The following is a 23378-nucleotide window of genomic DNA, read 5'->3' as shown; positions in this document are numbered from 1 at the left end:
CAAAACATACTGCTTAAACAGTAAAAGCATACTTGGATAGAAAAATACACAATGGAACACTATCAGTCATGGATTCACCTCCCCAGAGCCCAGATTTCAACATGACTGAAGCAGTGTGAGATCATCTTGCAAGAGAACAGAACAAAAGGCAGCCAACATCCAAAGAAGAGCTTTGAATGTCCTTCAAGAAGTCCGGACAACTACTTTCTACTCAAAAATTACAAGAACTCTTGCCTAAGAGAGAAAAGGCTGTGTTAAAGAATAAAGGTAGTTATATCAAATATTGACCTTCAAATTTGTTGCATTTGTAAAAACCGTTTTTTTGCTTGTTTTATTGTGTTTCCATGTATATTTGTATGTTTCATTAAATCACTCCCCCATCCCCCATTTTCCAAGCAAGAAATAAAGACATGAAGGGTGGCTTAAGACTTTTGCACTGCACTGTGAGTATGTATGAGTGGCAAATGAGATAGAGGACATTTGCAAATGTTTGTTTGTGTTGACTGTTTTACTAGGTAGTGGGGAGGTTAAAGGTCATACGGATTCAAGGATAACAGTGTCTCCCACAAAGGAGTAAGTTGTGCATCCCTGATTGAAGGACATTTCCTGTATAAGAGTGTATGTGTGTGTGTGGTGTGTGTGTTTATGTTTGAGTGTGAATGTGTGACACCACGTCAGTCTGCATGTAAGTGTCTTAAATAATGAATATGTGAATGTGAAGATACTACTGTATAAATAAAATAACTAAAGTTTATATAAAAAAAAATCAGATTGGCACTTTTACACTTGTTAAAAACATAATCACTCATACTCTTTAATGTTTCATGATGCATTTACATTTTATCCCAAAAAACAAATGATTTTTGATTAAAAACAACAACAAACCACCATTTCAAAGTTCTGCTTTTCATTGAATCCCTTAACAAAAAAAAAACCCAAAAAACAATTCCTTCTGATTGTCAAGATTTGAGTCTGTTTTAAAGCTGCTTTGTAAGTGAGTAAAAACAGAAATAACTACAGGCATAAAACATCCAGCATTAATTGTATATTTGTTTTATTGCTACTAAAACGTCTTTCGGCATATTCCTTCATCTTCCACAGTGTTAAAAATGACATATTTTTGCACCTTGGTTACATTTTTAAAGAAATACTTCCCTAAACGGCATGAGATAGCAATTTCAAGTAAAAGCTTAATGTAAATCCATCTGTAATATGAAAGTGCTGCCCTCTAGTGTCAAGAAGTGACACATTACAGGGTTTTTACCACTTGATTTTCTACATTCCACCAAGAACTGAAGGCTAATCATAACTTGTAAGGAACCATGAAGAAGAACATTTGTATTCTTTGCTATCACCTGATCTTCTTGTAATTCCTGTATATAGTGTACACAGAGCTCACTGACGACACGCCTGATTCTTCTGGTACTGCTTTACTGTTTCCAAGAAGGCAAATTTCCTATGCAAATACCACCATAGATTGTGAAACATGCCAAGAGTGGATGTTAAATCCTCTGGAGCAGACTGAGTTGCTTTGGAATTTCAACATCAAGACTTGGCAGGAAATGGAAACCTGTGGGGGTTTCCCTCTGTTTGGGGGGCCCAGCCCTTCCTCTGTGCCAAGATCTCTATCGGCAGGGAATTGCACAGTAAGGGTGGAAACAATGCCATGCTGATAAACACTTCATTCTTGGCAATAGAAAGGAGCAATCGCTTTTTAAAATAACTTCGCTTAGATGACGATATATACATAAATTTGTTCAGACTCCTTATACACTCTAGACATAGAAAGAGGTCAAAGCCGGTACGTCCTGTGCAGCCATGCATGGAGAATATTACACAGCCCCTTAAGAACAGTTTGTACTAACATACCCTGGAAGCCCACACAATCTGTCATCTCGGTTTTCCGTTAAGAGCACTTCCTGATGCCAGGGTGTAAGGCGCTGACTTCCCGTTCTGTCGTATGGATGCAGCCTGTTCTGACACAGAAGGGATGGTTGCTGGGTGATCTATCACATGATCTGCAGTATCGGCCAGCTGGTCGCTCAATTGATCACGGTCGATGATGTTGGTGGTCTCTGAGTCCAGTTCCCGAAGGTTTTCTTCATAAAATCTATGTCTGAAGCGTTTCATTTGGGGAAGCTCCCAACATGTCTCCAGCACAACCAGGACACACACCAAGCCCAGCAGCAAGTAGACTGGAAGAGCAATATTATTGGTCAATAAATAAAAGGTGCAGATGAAATAACAGCGACTGCTTTGTTTAGTTTAGTCATTCAGAAAAAGGCAGAAAAACAAAAGGAAAGGAGTTTGATGAATTTGTAACAATAACATTACTACTGTTACAGGAACACCTATAATTTTTTATACTAACAAACAAAACTGTGAAAAAAAATGGTGTCACAGTGAAAGGAGCCGCTGCAACATGGAGCCGACGGAAAATTATAACCTGACTCTGAAGAACCCCTTGGCTTAACGAGATTAATAGCATGTTTCGCCTCAGTAATTATCTGTCAGGCCCTCAACGCAAACAGTTGCTTTTGTTCATTCTTGGACGCAGCAGGCAATCATTTTGAGCCTACAAGCTTTAAAACACATCCCCAAAATGAACACCCACAGCAAAGTCATTATGCACTTATTGCCTTCAGAGTTGATAACAGAACTAACGAGCTGATGCTGAATCTACATTTGCCAGATGCCCAAAAATACAACTGCCTCTCCCTCCATATAAGTTATGGAGGCATGCAAACATACTATCCCACACTGGAAAGCAAAGTAAATATTACACCTGGTGAACACTGGCATGTTAGTATTGTCAGTATGATTATGTTAGCATGCTGACATTAGCATTAAACCTCATGAAAATCTTTCAAATCCAATGCACGTGGTGAAGAGTCAAGAACCTTTATGGATTTGATTAAGTCATTCTCTTTTAAAACTCATCAGAGTACTTTTGTTTTAAGAAATGAAGGCTATTCTTTAAAGAAAATTGCCAAAAAGCTAAAGGTTTATTAAAACACTACGTATTACTAACTAAAGCACTCTGGCTCTTACAGTTATCATTTAGGGAGCTTCCTAACTCTAGAAACAGAAACTGTGATGTTCTTGTTTACTTGCTTAGTTGCGCACTCCACCCCCCTTTGTACTCCTGTTAAAGCCACTTTGCACTGTTGTATGAAGAGAGTAGTGCACACCTGTGTGTAAATTGTTCAGGTTCTCTACAATGTCCAAACAGAGGGTAATGGCTGGTGGGAATTGGGAGTGAAAGCACTGCTACCCCATGCCAAAAAGATCCGGATGAGATGGTTCAGGCATTTTCTTACAATGCCTACTGGCTGTTTGGAGATTTTCTGGGCAGGCCCCATTGGGAGGAGACCCTGGGATAGACCCAAAACACGCTGGAGAGATTATATATCTCATCTGGCATGGGAAATCCTCGTAATCTGGCAGGAGGAACTGGGGAGAAGGATGTCTAGAATATCCTGCTTAGCCTGCTGACTGACTTTAGCTAAGGGGAAGGTCATGAATGGGTGGCTCAATTCTTAGAAAAACTCTGATGAATATCAAAAGACGTTTACCTTATTTTCAGAGTCACTGAGCCTGATTCTCCATGTGTTTATTGACTTTTTAAATCAATAGAACAGCTTTTAGTTGTGAAAACATAATTATATTTGAATTGCTTATTTTTATTTTCTAGTGATCCAACAACCTTGTAGCATGATAGATGGCATTTTACACATTGTGTCTTTGGAACAAAAGGTGCATTTATATAGATATTTTATTAAAAGTCAGGAATTTCTAGGTGTCGGTTTAGCTCAGAGGTTGAGCAGGAGACACGAAGCCCTTTACTGTGTGTCTTCTCTGTTTCCTCTTCACTAAAAACTATCTTATAGGCAAGAGAAAGCCCAAAAAATATTCCATATTTTGATATTTAATTGTTTCTTTTTACAAAATTAATGATCTATTTCATGATATATTAGATAAAAAAATGTGACTGCCTTTTTAATTTGTACTCACCTGTAATGGCCAACCGGTAGAGGTGTGGGTGTGGATTTAAGTCTTTACTGTGAGTTTCTCCTGGTACATAATCTCCAAGGCCAATAGTTGTCAGAGAGATGAAGCAGAAATACAGAGCCTCTAGGAAGTTCCAGTCTTTCTCGAGAGCGACAAAAATCCATGCAGGGATGATTACAAAGATAAGGGTCGTGATGAAGGCAAGGAAGGCAGCATGAATGACTCCCAGGTGTGACTTAGACATAGCCCATCGTCGATGGAAGTAGGACAGCGGACGACGAGTGACCACAGACATGATCCGTTGAACCACAGCAGAGAGGAAGAAGAGGGTAACAGGGATGCCAAGGAGGGAGTAGAAGATACAGAAAGCCTTCCCCCCATCAGAGAGAGGAACAGTGTGGCCATAACCTGAAGACACAACAAAACATGCAGCACTATGTAAATTACAGAGTTACAGTAATAAAAGGAGGAATTCTCCTCCAGGATTCACCCGGGATTTGTGAAAACTAACTGTAGTTAGCGTCAAACAAGACCCGTCAAGTCTTAAAATGAAGCACAGATAGCAGGCTATAGAAATAAAGAAATAATTAATTTATCTTTAACATTTGTTAGGATATCCTCTGTAAACTTTGCATGATTTCACGCTGCCTATTAGTTTCTTTTTGGTTAATATAAGCTACCACTTGTGCCATGTCGTATGTGATGCAACAACTACTCTGTTAAAATGCTAATATAGCCATTATAAACTTATATCCCAAAGGTCCTCCTAGACCTCCAGAAAACTGAAAAATAAATAAATTCATGCATTCATATAAACATAAAAGTCTCACCCTCAAACAGTGTTGGCGACAAATGGTGAAGGTTTGCACAAAGACTTATCGTTTTTTTATTTATCTTAAAAAAACAAATGAGTTGAGATAAGGATTTATTCTTCTAGAGACGCATTTACTGATATGTCTGATAAAAATACTACTTTCCTGAGTGTATTACTTATACAAAGGCCCTGAAAGGCAGGACAAATACTGCTTTCATGGATTATTTATAGAATCTGGACCAAAATTCATACAATACAATAACAATACATGTAATAGAGACACCTTGAAACACACACTATTTATAAATGGATTAGCAACATTTAAGCTAGACCTTGATCAATAAAATTAGGCAGAAGGATTTTTCTCAGCTTGGCTAATCTTGACTTAAATACACAAAACATTATTATATGATATATTGAATTCCTCCATCATTTAACATGGCTTGCTTATTGTTAGTTCACTTACCGTACATATCCAAATGACCAAGGGAGCTATTTTTATGTCATTTCTCTTTGCTCACATTAAACTGAGGTAACAGAAAAGTATATCAGTAACAAAGTAACAAATTCATTACTGTCTTTAATAAAATTTTCCGGCATCTGTGCTTTATTTGATTATTTATTTTTACTTTTACAAGTACTTTCTTCTCGTTGCAGTTTCAAAACAGGTTTGTTACTTTAGGCTTAACACGTTTGAGGGAAGTTTTTGTTTCACTTCACTGCGTGCCTTAAAACATCAAATCGATTTGAGGATAAATGGAGGGAACGGTAAAACAGAAAAGACATTCCTATTTGTGTATCCATCACTAGAGCGAACAGAAAGGAAGTATCTTTTGTAAGTGGCAGGTAATTTCAAATGCAATGTTTCTATCAGTTCAACAAACATCAGTAAAAACACAAACTGCTTGTGTGCAGTTTGTCGCACAGTGTCTGCTAGCAAAAGGTACGGCTGCTGTATTTCCCAGGGAGAGAAAAGAGTTTGAGATAACTTCACTGAGAGATGGAGAATGATGTAAGAAACATAGGACAGGAGAGGAAGGAGACAGGTTATATTTAAAGGTAAGGACTGCTCAGTGACATGTGATAAACTGGATAAACTGAAATTTAAAGCTAGTCTATTGTAATTCTACATACTTGTCTGAACTTGAAGGTCTTATTTAAAGTCCAATGCAATAATAAGTAATTTCCTTAACTACTATATTTTTTCTCCTTTGGAAACAAAAAATGAACATCCTAAACATTTATTATTCAAACCGCATTATTTTCCAACGTGTTAAAATTGGCTACAGGGGATCTTTAACCATAAAGTTATTAGTTACAGCGAGGAAACCTGTTTATATAGCGTGCCACAAATTTACATTTGGGCCATTTACAAATGGGCCACTCACATTTTCGACACTCGAAGCAAAGGCTTTTAAAGTCTGAACACCTGTATCCGTTGGACTCACCTGTTGTGGTCAGCACGGTGCTGGTGAAGAACAGGGAGGACACAAAGTCCCAGCTACGCTGGGTGTCGTTACCCAGGATGGACACTCCATAGTTACTGGCCTCGAGAGCGCGGGCCAGGAGCTCCTCCAGGCGCGCGTCAGACACACAGGAGTTATTCCTCAGGAAGTCCCGTAGATCCGCTTTGAGCTCCTGCCGGAGCGCGTCTTCGTACGGCAGCTCGATGGCGGAGAAGATCCCGGCGCCGACGATGAGGTAAAGGATGTAAGCGACAATCAGCAGGCCGAAATTCAACGCTGACTGGTGCCTGTCTATAAACCGAAGGCACGCGCCTCTTGTGCACCCGCGTACCATCCCACTTGCTTAAAGTTTGTTTATTAAAAAAAACTGTACTCAGTTTAATTTAAATAAATATAATTGCTGGAATCTTTTGGTAGAGACTTCTATGCTGTACTCGGTGGATGGACTCGTCTTCCTCATTCTTCATTCCTCAGTGGTAGGGCAGTGGTGACGTCACTCATTCACCTTACCAGGTGGAGTGCGTCTTTAACTGCACTTCCCTCTCAAACCGGTCGAACGGGTTTTGTGTTTTGAGTCAATGGAAATTAATTAATAAATTATGAGTAAGATCAGCTTTCTTTGGTGACCCAGATTTACTGCGATCAAACATACATTTTGCATTATTAAAACAGCAGAACATCATTTTAAACCAAAAGACCATCTTTTATAGGGGTTAGGATACACCCTATACTTTCCAAGCCCATTTTCTTCTTTATTATTATAAAAAAAAAATTCAAACACTGTTTTTGAGTAAAATTTTTATAGGGGTTAGGATACACCCTATACTTTCCAAGCCCATTTTCTTCTTTATTATTATAAAAAAAAAATTCAAACACTGTTTTTGAGTAAAATTATGTGCTATCTAAACTTTGTGTGCTTCCATTTTCTTACACTTTTACTCCTCCATATCCCCGTGGACAGTATTATCACAACGTTTAAAATCCTCGTTGTTTGTAATTAACACTTTTACCACTAGAAGACGCTAGAGACCATGTTTCTACAGTCGTGTGTGTGTGTGTGTGTGTGTGTGTGTGTGTGTGTGTGTGTGTGTGTGTGTGTGTGGACGGGTATTAACATCTTCATGGGGACCAAAAATTGGTAGTTTACTATACTTGTGGGGACAAACAGCCCTTGTGGGGACCAAAATCCCGGTCCCCACGAGTTTGAAGGCATTTTTGAGACTCAAAATGTGGTTTTAGTGTCAGGGTTACAATTAGGTTATGGTTAGGTTTAGGGTAAGGGTCAGGGTTAGGCATTCATTTTTGATGGTTAGGGTTAGGGTAAGGGGCTAGGGAAAGCATTGTGTCAATGAAATGTCCCCACAAGGATATAAATACACACATGTGTGTGTGTGTGTGTGTGTGTGTGTGTGTGTGTGTGTGTGTGTGTGCATACTGTGAGCTACTGGCGTCATCAGAAAAGAAAAAAGGAACAGTTGATTAAAAAAAAACATTTTATTGATAAGTAACCGCCAGACATGTGCTCCACTTACTCCATCATCAATTTATCTTTGCATCTTTCCCTCTCATGTCTGGCATCTGGCAATAAATAATTATTTACAGCCATTAGGGAAGCACAAAATGAAAAGCAACAAGAAGTTACAGTCATTAGAGATGCTGTCAGAGCAGTAATATACAGTGAATGAGACAGCCTGAAATCAATACTGTTGCATACAAAGCTGACAGATAGAGGATGGTCATTAATTGATAGTCTTGGCTGGATTAACGCCTGAGTCTGGTGTATCCTCTCTCTCTCTGGTGGATATTTGTGGAATTCCCAAATTATCCCGAGACAATAATTCAGTTATCTAAGAATCAAAAAAGAAAAATAGCCACTTTTAGGAACTGCTGTGTGGAGACATGATCTGAAGCAGTGATAGTAGGTAAGGTAAGTTCAACACAGAAAACATTGCGCTTTTTGACAGTTGTACAGTTGTTGATATGACAATACATTTCAGATGGTTCCACTATAAAAAAAGTAGACAGATTAATTTAATAAAGTGTTTAAAGCACAAAAGGTACAATTATTTAGAAAAGTGTAAAAAAAATGGCCACAGATTTGTGCTGCTCGACTTTCCCCACCTTTCTCTCTTAAACTTATCTTGTGATCTTTAAAATGTGCCCGGTCGTCACATAGGAAACTACTCTAGGTTTTACCTCAGCTAAGTACAATACACCTTACAAGTTTTATACATCACCCAGAGCAGCATAGAGGGCAAAATTAACTGACTCAAAAGCTTGCTTAGTTACTAAAGAATGAGTGAGGAATGCTTCGGGAATGACCTTATAGCTAATGAAAAATTCATCAGTACCTACCTAATAACTCCTGGTCTAGGACTTTATAGTAAATAAAGAACAAGCTAGGATGTATTATATTAATAAGTTATTAAGTAATAATTAGTTCATACACTCACTGCTTTGTTAGACACACCTGCTCAATTGCTTGTTAATGCAAATAGCTAATCAGCCAATTTCATGGCAGCAACTGAATGCATTCAGGCATGTAGATATGGTCACGAGGACACGCTGAAGTTCAAACCGAGCATCAGAATGGAGAAGAAAGGTGATTTAAGCGCATTTGAATGTGGCATGGCTGTTAGTGCCAGATGGGCTAGTCTGAGTATTTCAGCAACGACTGATCTACTGGGATTTTCCACACAACCATCTGTAGGGTTTACAGAGAATGGTCCAAAAAAGGAGAAAATATCCAGTTAGCAGCAGTTCTCTTGGAGAAAAATGCCTTGTTGATGCCAGAGGTCACAGGAGAATGGCAGACTGCTCTGAGCTGATAAAAAGGCAACAGTAAATCAAATAACCACTCGTTAAAACTGAGGTATGTAGAGGAGCAACACATTGAACCTTGAAGCAGATGGGCTACGGCAGCAGAAGACCACACTTGGTGTCCCTCCTGTGGCAACTGAGGCTACAGTTTGCACGGGCTCACCGCAATTAAACAACGTAAGATGAAAACTTCTTTTTTGGTCTGATGTGTCCCAATTTCTGCCGTGACACTTGGATGGTAGAATCAGAATTTGGTGTAAACAACATGAGAGCATGGATCCATCATGCCTTACATCTACAGTTCACATTGTTGTTGGTGTGATGGCGTAGGCGATATTTTCTTAGCAAACTTCGGGCCTTTTAGTACCAACTGAGTATCATTTAGTCATCACATCCAACCTGAGTATTGTTGCTGACCATGCCCATTTCTTTATGACCACAGTGTTTCCTGAACATGAGTTCACTGTACTTAAATGATCTCCACAGTCACCAGATCTCAATCCAATAGATCACGTTTGTGAAGTGATGGAACGGGAGATTCACATTGTAGATGTACAGTGAACAAAACTGCAGCAACTGCGTCACACTATCATGTCAAAATCTCTTAGGAATGTTTCCAGCACATTGTTGAATCTGTGGCATGAAGAATTAGGGCAATTCTGAAGGGAAAAGATGGTCCAAACCAGTACAAGCAAATTGTAAGTAATGAACTGACCAGTTAGTGCAGTTAACTGTAGACGTACTGCTGCAAAACCTCATACAAAGTAGTTACTTAGTAGTTACTGATTTTTTCAGCATGACTCCTCCATTGCCTGTAGTCCATAATTACTTAATACATTTTAAAAAGAGCAGGATTCTCAACAAGTATCTCCGTATTCAACTTTCAAACGCACTTATATGAATTGCTTAATTCTTTGTAACATAATAAAGGCAAACACCATAAAAATGTAATGTACAAACTACTAGAGAAACAACTTACTTACATTTCTTACACTAAAATTTACCTTCACCATGCCAGTCATATAATAACATATTAATAATCTGTGCATAATCACAGGAGGCAGGGGGTAATTAATGGTAAGGTAAACCTGAAATAATGAAAAACCACTGAAGTATGCTTTGGTCCTTGATGCCACATAAAAAGAGCAACAAGTAATCAGTGTAAGCAATTACTGTTTTGAGTTTTGAGTTATGAGGACAGTGGCAAGTTGTTAATGCAAGGATAATTATGAACTCATCGGTACTTAATGATTCACTAACACAGGATCTCCCAGTTGGTTCTTTAGTAAATATTATTTTTCACATGGAATCCAGGATCTGGATTTATTATGTAACTATCAATGAGCATTTACTATCAGGCCATTGCTGATCCATTCCTCACTTGCACTTTACTAAAAAGGCACATTTTTGTTTCACTTAATGTAAAGTGTTAGCAGGATGTCTTACCTCTACACTCATATCTGAGGTCTGAGAAGATAACATGTTCCTGAGAGAACACAAACAGTCCCAGTCTGCCTCCAGCCAGGGTGTGGTCATACACGGCCCCCGAGTCAGACAAAATGTCCCTGCCCTCGTACACCACCACCCTGCAAAGGAAGCACAGTATAGCCACCCCAGTGCAAATCAGCGGCAGTACAACACTACCATGTTCACATTAAATTTAAGTTAAAATCATAAATAAAATGCAAAATAACCTGCAGAAAGTAACTGAAGGCATTTCAATTTCAAATAGTATCATCAAGGACATTTTTGAGGTATCTTTTCTATTCTTCTTCTTTTTCTGCTTGTCCTTCGCAAAGTTACTATAAATTCACACTTCACGTTTTTCTTGATGTTGCATACTTTACGTTTTTTTTTCACGGACATCACAGAGGACGTGATGTCAATTGGAGATATATTCATAGCAGTTACAATGGAGCTTTGGAGCAAGTATCCAAAATATCAATACATATCTGTCCTTCACAGTCAAAGAGCAGGAGCTTCTTTTCAGCCTCACATTCACTTAGTGTACAGTTGTACATTCATTCTCCAGTACAGTCATTCAGTAACAGGAATGCAGCACTGCCACAGCATGTATCAAAAAAGAGTATTTTTTAAAATTTGTCACATAACAGCTTTGTTCTCTGACTTCTGTTTTTTTCCAGATTGGAAATCTCACTATGGCACTGATGTTGTTTTCCCCATCTGCACATAAACAGCACAGAGCACAGAGAACTCGTAGCCTGGGGTTGTTTTTATTTAGTTGTTGTTGTTTTTTTATCCAGGCTATTAGTGAGAAATACAACTAAACAGAAGTAGATGTGGCAGGTTGAGGAGAAGTGGGTTGGACTTGGAAAGTGAATTACACTGTTATCATAAAATAACTCTTAGAGATTGATGATATCCTCGAGTGTAAGAACATTTCAGGCTGACACAAATGTGATTTCCACAGATTGAAGAAGTCATTCTGCAGATTGTTGTTGCACTAAAACCTACATGAACTGAACTGGGCCACAAAAATTTTATTTCAAAGAACATACCCCAGATTTTTTCTATTTTTTACCTAATAACATTAATTTTAATAGTTTGCCATACATGCAAATATACACAGGCATGTTCACCGCTGTCACAAATGTCTAAAATTCCTGCCTGCAAGTTGGATTTTGACTCAAATCAAGAAGTTTCTTTGGAAATAATAGGTAATAATGTATGCCGTGGGTAGTAATTGGGTTAAAAATACTGGTATGGTCCTATAAAAGCCAAGTCAATAATACCTGAATGTTCAGCTATAAATGTTCAGTTGTTTCCACTAGAAAAGAGCTTGAGTTCTCCTGAGGAAACCTGACAATCTTTGTTTTTCTAATTCTAAAAGTTTGGTGGATTCCAAGATCATAATCCAGCTCTGACAGCTGTTTATGACAGCTCAACCCCAAAAATATAAATTAAATCCAGGTTCCAAATACACAAACCAGCCGAGCGACAAATGTTTCATCTCAGTATATCTGGGGGGAGGGGGTAGGGGGGTTAAACTTAGGTTATTGTGTAAGTGTATCTAATGAAGACATTTAAAATTATGCCTTAATACTATGAAAAAAAACATTACAGGCTATCAAAGCTCATGCAGTCATGATAAAACTTGAAAACTTTGCATAGAGTCCTGTGAAAAACTAAGTACACCCTTAATGCTTCCATAGCACTTAAGTAATGCAAAAAACTTTACCTCAAACTAGCTGTCAAGCACAGTAGTGGAGGTGTGATGATTTGTACATGTTTTGCAGCCACAGGACCTGGGCACTGCACAGTCACTGAGTCAGCCATGAGCTTCTCTACTACCAAAGTATTCTAGAGTCAAACTTGACACCTGTACTGTATCATGCTGCTGAGAGACCGCTGCTCGTCAAACACATTTCATTGCAATGTTGACCCTGTGCTAACTTGCATATGACAAATAAAACTGAAACTGAAACTGAACTGAACCATCTATCTGACACCTACAGCTTGGCCAGCAAATCTATAGGAGAACGGCTGAAAAAGAAAAGAATCAAGGTGTTGCAATGGCCCAGTAAAAGTCCAGAACTCAACCTGACTGATATGCTGTGGCGAGACCTTAAGAGAGCTGTGCATAAACAAATGCTCGGAGACCTCAATGAGCCGATTCACCACTGTAAAGAAGATCGGGCCAAAAACTTTCTTTTTCACATGACTGTCGGAGATAAGGATGCGCTTTTTAATCATATTATTTTGTTCTAGCATATCTAAACCCTCATGACTTCATGACTACAGGGGCTAGCCACAAGAAATTTTCAGGCCTGACATCTAAGCTCTGTTAAAAACAACAGCAAAATTCATTTTACACCCACTCCATGTGTCACAATCTAAAGCCCAAATCTCATTTTTTGTCAGCATGATTTTCTCTGTAACCAACTTTAAGCATCAATATCATGGGATATATCATAGTTTCAAAGCAGCATTGGCCCAATTAAATGTTGATGATGTAGAGTAAGAGAAACATGTGTCAGAGAAAACTTCAAAAAGTGCATCTGGGATAAACTTTTAATACTTAAATCATCATGTGGGATAGGTTGCTGGTCAAAACAAGTTACAGGATAGCATATGAAAAGTCTCTTTTTCCTACATTTTGATACCAGGCTAATCTTCTAGCTGTATTTTAATCATATTTAAGTTGATTCTGAGTGGGTCAGGTGGGAGGATTCACTGATCTTTCATGGAAAAACCCAGAAGTATAACTACTTCACAGAGCAATATCTTCAGAACGAATGAAGAAATGAATATATGCTGCATATTCTGGGGTCACTGCCTCTTTCAAGAATCAATAATCCATAATAAATCAAACCACAGTTGTGGTGACACTTTACATTATGGTTTGTACCTGATAAACCCAGTCTTGGGTCGGTGGATAAGGTGCATGCGGTAGGGTGTGTAGTCCTTCCAGCCAATTTTATTGGGGTCGTGCCACAAAGTTCTGACCTGAAACATATATTCAGGCGCCACGGAGGACAATCATATTTACCAGAGTATCTAATGTTTACTGCGCCAAACAATTTAATTTTCAGAAAGTGTTATCTTTTAAGATAAGATTTTCTTTGTATTTTTTATGATACTGAAAGCACAATAAAAAGGTGGCAGATTTATGAGTTTACTCATTCTAACCTGGTGTCTAGTGTTTCCTGTGTGCCACAGAGCATTGCGCAGATACTCTCCTGGTCCTGTGTTTGAGTTGACCAGTTTGATTGAGACTCCAGCAGTGCCGAAAGCTTTGGTTGGCTTTTTCTCCCAGTAGGCCTGAGACACCTGCGCTTACAGAAAAAAAATCAATGTGGTGGAGAGAAATGGTTACATGTTCTCTATTATGTATTTTAAGTTTATTGCTTGTGAGAATTAAGAGTCAGCATTCAGGTCGCACCTGTTTCCACATGACAACGTAGAAGCGTTGACTGGACTGATAGGCAAACACAATCCCTGCGTAGTCGTCATCTCGGTTGGTATTTACATAAAATGTGACACTGAAGTCCACGGCGCTGAACTTATCGTATCCTGTTCAGACACAGGAATATTATTCATGTTGACCAATCACTTTCATTATATGTCTTATATGTTTAGTCTTTTTTATGGTTAATCTCACCTAAAGCGATCCCGGGGTCAGAGTTGGCAATCTGCAGCAGCTCTGTACCCTGGCTGCGGATGACCCAGAGGGGGTCAGACTGCGTGGTGCCTTTAGGGTCCAACAAAACAACCTGAAACTTCCGGAAATCTGTAGACCCAATATCCTGGTTCAGGGGACAGGGATCCAACGCATCTGGAATACTGTCATTGTCAAAGTCATCAAAGCATGCATCTCCACTGCCATCACCTGAAAGAATAAAGAAAAAAGAGAACAAGTGTAACTTGACTTTTCCTGATTATTTTTTGCCAAGATGGGGGAAAAGAACTGGACAAGATAACATGAAAATGTACTAAGAAAACCATGTATGATGGTGGATAGATCAACCTTTTAAGTATTATTAATTACACTACAGAGAGCCATTAAGTGTTTATGTTGATGTCCAAGATCAATATGACCTGAAGCAATGGAAACTGGACTGATAGTCAAAAGATTTTATTTCATGACTGCAAAATCCATTAATCATAAATCATAAAAGTTATTTTTTCCTGTGTGACAGCAAACTATTTGTTCATGTCTGTATTTTGATATTAGCTATGTAAAGCCTGACCCACCTATGACTGGCTAGAATGGGAATCAGGTCTTATTTTATTTTTAAATAAAATCAAATTGCTCACTTTTTTTATTGATTTGAAACATCCCTGTTTACTTTCTATTTTGCCTCCTTGGGTAGACTAGGATAGGATAGCTCAGCTGTAACAACACTGACCATCAGAGTCTAGCTGGTCCCTGTTGGGTACCAGTCTGCAGTTGTCACGGTCATCAGGGATACCGTCATTGTCGTCGTCATGGTCACAAGCATCTCCCTTTCCATCTTTGTCGTGGTCAGCCTGATTGCTGTTGGCAATATAGGGGCAGTTGTCTAGAGTGTTTTGGTGGCCGTCCTCATCGATGTCCTCATTGTCGTCGCACATGTCTCCCACCAGGTCACTGTCAGAGTCAAGCTGCCAACACATGTGGATGTAGTGTATAATATGTTTTAGGTCACTACAAACAGCATTATTTATTCAGTGCAGGGAATACTTCTGTATTAGCCTGGGGACTCAGATTAGATGAGAAATTAGCTAAAATATATAAATAAATAAAAAAGAAGTCACAATTAAATTAAATTAAATCTTACGGTTTCTCTTAAGGTCCTACCTCAGCATTTCAATCAAGTTGAGTTTTGGGACTATAGCACTACCTAGATACTTTTTTATTTCTGTTGTAGATTTACTGCTGTGCTTGGGATCATTATACTGTTGCATGGCCCAGTTCCAGCCAGGCTTTAACTGTTGGAGAGGCTTACAATTGATTGTAGAATACTTTGTTATGTTATACATATTTGTTCATGGCTGACTCAATAAGGTGACCAGACCCTATTATTTGGGCAAAACAAGCCCAAATCATCATCATCCATCCAACAAGTGTTAGCTAATTGTATGAATTATCAGTTAAAATTATTAATTAAACATAATAAGTAAATATTTATCTAAAATCAAAAGTTGGAATTAATTAACTAAAACATTTATCACAGTTGGAACTGCTAGCTCAAAGCATCAATAAACAAAATAGCTTTCTAAACATTAGCTAACCTGTGGTAGCAGCATTTAATGAAGAGTTTTTAAATATAATAGTAACTAAAAGTAGTTGATTAATGGGTGACGGAGTTTTCTTACTGTAACTAATGAATTGTAAGCAACATATAATCACAAAGTGTTTAGAATAAACTGGAGGCAGTCCAAATCTAACTTTAAAATTAGCTCAAATGCACTTATTTAAATATAAAAGGTATGTTCATAAACAGATTAGTAGATTCATCTGACAGGGTTTTGGGGGTAAGTCAGAAGAAAAAAATGTTTGAAAACTTTTGATTTTTTCAAGAACCTGGTCTGGGTTATGTAGAAGTGGACAGTTGTCACACTGGTCTCCGACACCATCCAGGTCTGTGTCCCTCTGGTCGGTGTTGTAGACTAGAGGACAGTTGTCCCGGTCATTCAGAACCTCTGAAAGAATAGACAGAAACACAAACACATACACAGCCTTTAGACTGATTTTTTTTTTTTTTGTGTGAACATAACCAGACAAATAATATACATCAAGGCTATGTTTCGGTAAATTCAATTTCATCTATATTTTCAAGTTCATATCTACTTTTTTTGAGTTATTACATTGCCAGCACTGTCACTTTATTACCACCAATTGATCCTGATTCCAAGCAGACTAGCTGCACAAATTAAAGGCCTGGTACAATGAGTTGTTCTTACCGTCTCCATCTATGTCGATGCTGCAGGCGTCTCCCTCTCCATTGTTATCAGTGTCTGTCTGCATAGGGTTGCTTTCAAATGGACAGTTGTCGCAGCTGTCCCCAACCCCATCCCTGTCAGAATCAAACTGCCGAGGGTTGTACATCAGCGGGCAATTGTCCTGTGTCAAAAAAAAACACGCTTTCACATGGATGCTTGCATACGGCAAGACACACCTGTTTTCAATCATGGCGACTTGAAAGTGGTTTTGTCTCACCCTTTCGTCTGTGATGCCATCATTGTCATCATCAGGGTCACAGGCATCGCCCTGTCCGTCCGCATCCAGGTCTTCCTGTCCAGAGTTTGGCAGCATGGGGCAATTATCCTGCAGCCAGTCACAACAAAGATTAATGGTATCCAACCAGAATGAAGCTCAGGTATCTCTCAACGAGTCTTAATGATTTTAGCTTACACTGAAGTAGATATCTTACCTTTTCACAGTGATAGGTGGCATTCTGCTTGCAGGGTAATCTATTATTGGGCCAGCCATCCAGATCAGAGTCCTCACCACACAGGGAGCCATCGCCAGCAAACCCCACCGCACACACACACTTGTACAAGACCTCAGACGCCAGGCCAAGGTATATACACTCAGCATACTTGTGGCAAGTGTGTGTGTTGTCTTTGCAAGGGTTGTACGGTTCACACACCTACAAACAGAGCAGCTCTTTGAGAATCCAAAAGTCTCTACGGTTAATGACTGCAGGTCAAAGCAAAGATAAAAACACCTGCCTGCCTGGTTTTCAGGGCTTCATCCAGACCGAGGCCATACGGTTGAGTGCCTTTATAGCGCGGTGGACAGGGCAGGCAGTAGAATCCAGGGTCTGTGTTTATGCACTGTGTAACACACACTCCCTCCACTTCACACTGAAGAGATGGAGGTTGAGAGATTATCCATGTTCAGCATATCAAACATGAACTGTACAAAGGTGTTACGCGTGTTGAAAGAAAATCTCTTTGTCAGGATCAGACTACAGAATATTTCAATGGTTACTAAGTCAGAGAAGTTAAAAATGATTCCACTGACTTATGGAATTGTCATTAGCGCTTCAGATAAGTATCGGAAAAATTAAAGTTTTGACAAAACGATTCCACCAGGCAAAAAGTTAATGACTGATGAAAGTTCTTAATCTCTGGAGTAATATGAATATCTGTACCAAAATTCATGGTAGTTCATCTAGCTGTCTTGTCACTTAAATCAAAACCACAAATGTGGTATTAGAGGAAAAATCTGGGTCACCAATGTTATTTGGATGCATCATCTGGGAGCCATAAGGTCTAAAAATTTCCCAATAATTCATTCCATAGTTATAGAGACACTTTAATATATGCAACCAACTGACAGGCAGGCATTACCATCACTGGAAACGGCCCTGCTGACCTTGTCAAGTTGGGCCACAATTCACTAAAAGGAAATAAAGATAACCCCCTGAAAATCAATGAAACGCAGCATTATGCTAAGGAATTTTGTGGAGGACCTTTCCTACGCCATGCATCAGCGGAGTTAGGCCATTGTTGCGCTCATACTGTGTAGTGTGATCCTGTGTCTAATCTCATTACCTCATTCTCATCTTCACAATGAGTGCCGTTGCCACTGAAACCCAACGGGCAGCGTCCACATTCCCATGATCCATCGCGATGCGTTGTGCATTTAACCCCAGGAAAACAAGGATTTGAAAGCAAGCACATATCTGAAATGCATAAAAATTTACACATAAAAGTGATTAAGTCTTTTACACTTAGTCACAAAGCAAATTGTTCAAGTGTGGGTCAATTGCACCATAATGATTCTGAAGGAATTCATATTCGAATCATTTCTCTTTTCTATCCTAAGCCTCGGTAATTGAATAAAGCAGAACAAACAGTGAAGGATATTATTTCTTAATCCTCAATTGTTTGAAAACATGTTCTCTCCAATAAAATGGGATTAAGGTTCTCTATGTATATGAGGCTTAGCCTGCATGTAGAATAACATTAGTTGGTACAGCTGCACAAGGTTAAGGTTTACCTAAAGGACATGGTTGTTTGTTACATCCATCATAGTCCACAGCATCTCCAGCACAAGGCTTCCCGCCATTCTGAGGGGCGGGGTTCACACACTCTCGCTGGCGACTCATGAGGCCCCCGTTACATGTCTCTGAACAGACTGACCATTCAGTCCAGGCCGTCCAGCCTCCAGCAACTACACCGAAATGCATCATTTACCTTTGAGCCACTTTTAATGCGTATGAGCGGTTTCAAATGTGCAGCTGCGCGCTCGTACTTACTTGGGCAGAGCGTGTTGTTGCAAGGTTGTGTCTCCATGGTGCTACCTGTGCACCCCTTGCCCCCCTTCTGTGGTGGAGGATTGTTGCACAGACGGACCCGTGTAATGTTTCCTTCTCCACATGTGGTTGTACATGCAGACCAAGGAGACCAAAGGCCCCAGTTCCCGTCAGCACGCGCTAGACAAATAAAGACAGAAGAAAGTTAGACCACCGCTACAGCTCGGCAGCGTACAGAGAATAAAACATGTTTCCAATTACGATTAGAATCTCTACGATCTCCATTTGTCTGAGGTTTCATATTTTCGCTGTCTGGGAATTGCCAGTTCACTGTCTTGAATAGGACTTGGCTCAGTCAGTCACTCAAAGAGCATTAAGCTGAAACAGGTGACAGATCCGATGTGCAGAGTGATGCCTTACCCTTGCGGTCACACTTCATCATCATGCAGCTGCGGGTTTGGACTGACGGGCCAGAGCAGGACGGCATGATGCCATTGCAGGATCGACCCCTTTGCTGCCCTCCACGTCCACAGGTGGCGGAGCAGTGGGTCCACTCAGACCATGGGGACCAGCCATCTTCATCATCTTTATTACATACAGACAACAGACATGTGTTGTTGTTGTTGTTTTGTTTTTATTATATTTATTAATCTTGGCATCCATGTAAAGACAAAATCCCAGCTGCAGAAAAATGATACTCACTAAGACAGACAGGACAGCAACTTCCATCGAGAAAAGACGGATTGATGCAGGACACAGGAGCACATGACACCTGTTGACAAACCACCTTTCCATCCTGGCAAGACAGTCCAGTGTTGATACATTTAGATTTTCTAACAATATCACATTATTGAATCCAGATGTTTTGCTGAATGCCAGTTCTTGCAAGGAATGGTATGTTTTCATGAGTCATAACAAGTCAGGCTAATCCTTCATCCCATCCTCAACAAAAATAATGGTTCTTATAAAAAGAAACAGACGTAGAGAGGAGGATGAAGCATGCATAAAATATAGAACTTGAAACCACATTGCATACAAGTGAAACTTCCCCAATTGGTAAACATCGTTTGAAGGAACAGTTGGACATTTTTAAAATGCTGCATATTTGCTTCTTATTAAGTCTTAGAGTGAAGGGGGGGGGGGATGTAGCCTGTATCTGATCATAACTAAAGAAACAAAACAAAACAATAATAAGTTGCAGCACTCAAGTCTACAACCAGAGTCCTTATGTATAAAAACCTTGGTAAGCTACCTTAATTAATTTAATGATAAAGATTGTCACTTATAATTTCCATTTAACTTTGCTGTTGCAGATGATGATATTAATATCTGCTCTCTATCTCTTATAAATCCTTAATTCAGTTAAATGCTTGCATGGTATTTCCCCAGGAAATTCTGCCAGTGTGTTATTGCAGTTAATAGATTTGTTCAGCACAAACCTGGCAAGTACAGGAGGTGCAGCTGTCAACCTCCCAGTCCTCCCCCTGCTCGTACACTCGTCCATCCTGCACGCACCATGCCTCACTGTCTCTGTCTCTGTCAAGATTATTGTCACTGCTGTCACCATCACCACCTTTGCGGCTGCTTCTGATGCTGCTGCTGATGCCACTGCTGTTGCCATTACCATTGCCACTGCCGCTGCTGTTGCCACTGCCATTGCTGCGGTCACGGCCGTGGCTGCTGCTGCTGCCATTGCCGTTGCCATATCCTCTGCCACTGCCGTTGCTGTGGCCACTGCCGTTGCTGTGGCCACTGCCGTGGCTGCTGCTGCTGCTGTTGCCATTGCCGTTCCCATTGCCATTGCCCCTGCCATTGCCGTTGCTGTGGCCATGGCCGTGGCTGCTGTTGCTGCTGTTGCCATTGCCGTTCCCATTGCTATTGCCATTGCCCCTGCCATTGCCATTGCTGTTGCCACGGCCATGGCTGCTGCCGTTCCTGTTGCCTCTCCCATTGCCTTTCCCATTGCCACTGCCGGTACCACTGCCGTGTCTGTTACTGAGCTCATCCAAAGATATCCGCATCTCTTCATTTTCTTTGGACTGAAAATACTAAAATTAACTAAATACATTTTTCAAACAAGAAAGTCTTATTATGTATTTATATTGAATGAGACCAGCCAAACTACTGTGGGCCACATCTGTGGTGAGATTTCCTCTTGTTTTTTTTGTTTTATTTTTTTTTCCCCAAAGGCATTTGCCACAGACCACAGTGCTTCCTGCCAGAAAATCCTTTTTTTTCCCTTTTTGGTTATTTTTGTCCTATTATTTGTGCCATTTGCACTGGAAAAAGAATTACTCTCAGAATTTAAATTCTGTCAACTTTTCTGTGACGACACAGAATAAAAAGTATATTACTACCTTGGTAAACACATAGTGTTCTTGAAAATGGGCTATTACTGGTTTTAATGATCTAAAAAAAGATTAAAAACATGTTCATGTTTAAAGTTACCTTTACCTTAAAAACAACACAACATTTTTACCTGTTTCCTAAAAATTTTTTAACTTCTTGCTCATGCTGCTATAAAATAATTTAGTATCAGGCAGTAAAAAACACAATTTTAACAAATACCATGATTAATGTGCATGCTTTTATGCATCTTACTACTCTATCCAAGTCTTCGAGCAGGTTGTTGGTCACAACACGCAGGCCATGGATCTCAGTGAGCAAGCCAACCAGGTCCTCACACGGATGACGACAGATTTGCGATGACACGTTGCTGACCTTTGCGCCATTCACACCTGTGGAGGAGGCACGAGTATGTGTGGGCTTTTAAAGATTTAGATACGATTCTGCTTTAATGATAAAGAAACAGGAGGAGCAACTGTACTGATGCATATGTGTGGTACCTGCACACACTCCTGCTGCATAGAGGAATATCAAAAGCTGAAGGAGACCCCTCAGATAACCCATTCCTGCTTACACATAAATAACACATGCAGTCACCTTGAAATATAGAAAGTAACCTCCTATATAGAATCCAAGCAGATCTGAGGCATAGGAAATAAAAGAAAAAGAAGGACAAAAAGAGAGAAATAACCATGCATACCTGCGTTCTCCTCGCTCCTCTGCCTTTCCTGACTAGAAATCACAGCCAGTAGGCTCGTCCCTGCTGCAGCTCCACAGGGGCTGTAGTGGAATGTCTCCTTTTCCTCTTCCTTGATTGCTTCCCTCCTTTATTATCTCCTCACCTTGGTATCCAGAGTGAAGATCACCAGCACAGTTCACTCAGTAATTTGTCAGTGAATCATCCAAAGAAAAGAAAAAAGGGATGGGTTTGGTAAGAGAGTAATCTGAGTAAGAAACATGCAGACAGCTTTGTTAGTTCGGGAGAAAGCTCTAACAGTGTTATTTGTTTGAGAGTGTGTGTGTCTGTGTATGTGTGTGTATGTGTGGCAGGAGCAGGGGCCATATTTTACCCGTGTGTCTGGCGATGAACTAGGCTGCATATCTCCCAGCGAGGAACCCAGCTGGATGGAAGGAACTGCGTCTGTGTGTGTGTGTTGACGTCTCGATGCAGGTTTCCCAGACACATCATTTACACTCTTCACTCTCCAAAATGAGACTTGCATGCACGAATGCGCACAAACACACTGAAACAGGCACACAGACACAAACACACACTGTTACTGGCTGCACAAATTTTCCAATATTTTAGCAGCGAGAAAACTGGCATTACCATAAATCCTTTGCAAAAATTAGAGGCTTGATGTGTGTGTGTTTGCATGTGTGTGCTTTTGGAAGTGCTGTGTGCAGAAGATTGTGAGCTATGAGCAAACTGATGGAATACAAAAACATCTACTTCGGCTGGGATCTCTCTGTTTGGTCTTCTCCCTGCTGAGTCAAAAAGGCATCATCATCCTGAATCACATTTTCCATCTGTACGCTCCACTTGTGGACTAATGAATCTCACAGATGTGTGTGCACACATGCATGCGCCTGTGCCCATACAAACACACTCACACAAAATCCCAACAAATTTTCTATTTCCAGATACCTAGAAACATCACAGCGGAGAACAAATAAGAACAGAGACCATGTTTCTTCCTGGAAGTGGTTCAGTGACGGAGACAGTGAAAGCAGGTGCTGTCACTGCTCTGGGAGTCAGAAAAAGCCCAAAAGTAATAAGATCTGAGGGGATAGAAAAAGGTAAAGAGTTGGGTGAGATTACTTGGCAGAGTCTAGCGTGACACTCTTGGAGTGATATGCTGTGCGGAAGGCACACTCTGTTCTGGGATCTGTCTCAAAGTCCTGACTCTGTCAGTCTTACACTGTGTTTATGGGGAGAAAATAGTTTTAAAGAGGGCATCCACTATGGTCTCAGAAAAACTGATTGAAGGCTACAGGGGCTATCGCCAGAAGGTAGTACTGAAAGCAACAAGAAGACCTTTAATAAGATTGAGGCAGGATGAGAAACAGCGTACTTTATGCAATCAGGCAGCTTAACAAAAGCGAGGTTGTGTTGCAGCAATTGCCCCATTTCTCCAACAGTAACTAGACCAGAGAACTGAAAGGGCTTCTGCATTATAGTGTAAGTCCTTGCTGTGAGCAGAAACTTCA

At 40.0% G+C, this 23378-nt stretch overlaps 2 protein-coding genes across 2 annotated transcripts; both read right to left on the bottom strand.

The window, feature by feature from the left end:
• Window positions 1-1890: 1890 nt before the first annotated feature.
• Window positions 1891-6638, bottom strand: LOC134633774 (potassium channel subfamily K member 1-like). The gene is made up of 3 exons (XM_063482818.1): window positions 6274-6638; window positions 4015-4419; window positions 1891-2195 (listed from the first exon to the last, which is right to left on the bottom strand). Exons 1-3 carry the CDS (start codon window positions 6623-6625, stop codon window positions 1891-1893), a joined length of 1062 nt encoding a protein of 353 aa, XP_063338888.1. The 5' UTR covers window positions 6626-6638.
• A 3902-nt stretch (window positions 6639-10540) lies between these two features.
• Window positions 10541-22133, bottom strand: LOC134633096 (thrombospondin-2-like). Its single transcript, XM_063481953.1, has 20 exons — window positions 21868-22133; window positions 21668-21733; window positions 21423-21559; window positions 20261-20860; window positions 19524-19617; window positions 19242-19406; window positions 18825-19001; window positions 18566-18739; window positions 18118-18248; window positions 17290-17424; window positions 16989-17207; window positions 16775-16882; window positions 16519-16678; window positions 16139-16257; window positions 14982-15216; window positions 14234-14461; window positions 14015-14145; window positions 13762-13902; window positions 13481-13578; window positions 10541-10697 (listed from the first exon to the last, which is right to left on the bottom strand). Exons 2-20 carry the CDS (start codon window positions 21729-21731, stop codon window positions 10541-10543), a joined length of 3273 nt encoding a protein of 1090 aa, XP_063338023.1. The 5' UTR covers window positions 21732-21733; window positions 21868-22133.
• Window positions 22134-23378: the final 1245 nt, after the last annotated feature.

The sequence above is a fragment of the Pelmatolapia mariae genome, linkage group LG8 (assembly GCF_036321145.2).
Source record: "Pelmatolapia mariae isolate MD_Pm_ZW linkage group LG8, Pm_UMD_F_2, whole genome shotgun sequence".
Lineage (NCBI taxonomy): Eukaryota > Metazoa > Chordata > Actinopteri > Cichliformes > Cichlidae > Pelmatolapia > Pelmatolapia mariae.
Note: the sequence above shows the minus strand (reverse complement) of the source record. Positions and strands in the feature narration are given on the sequence as shown.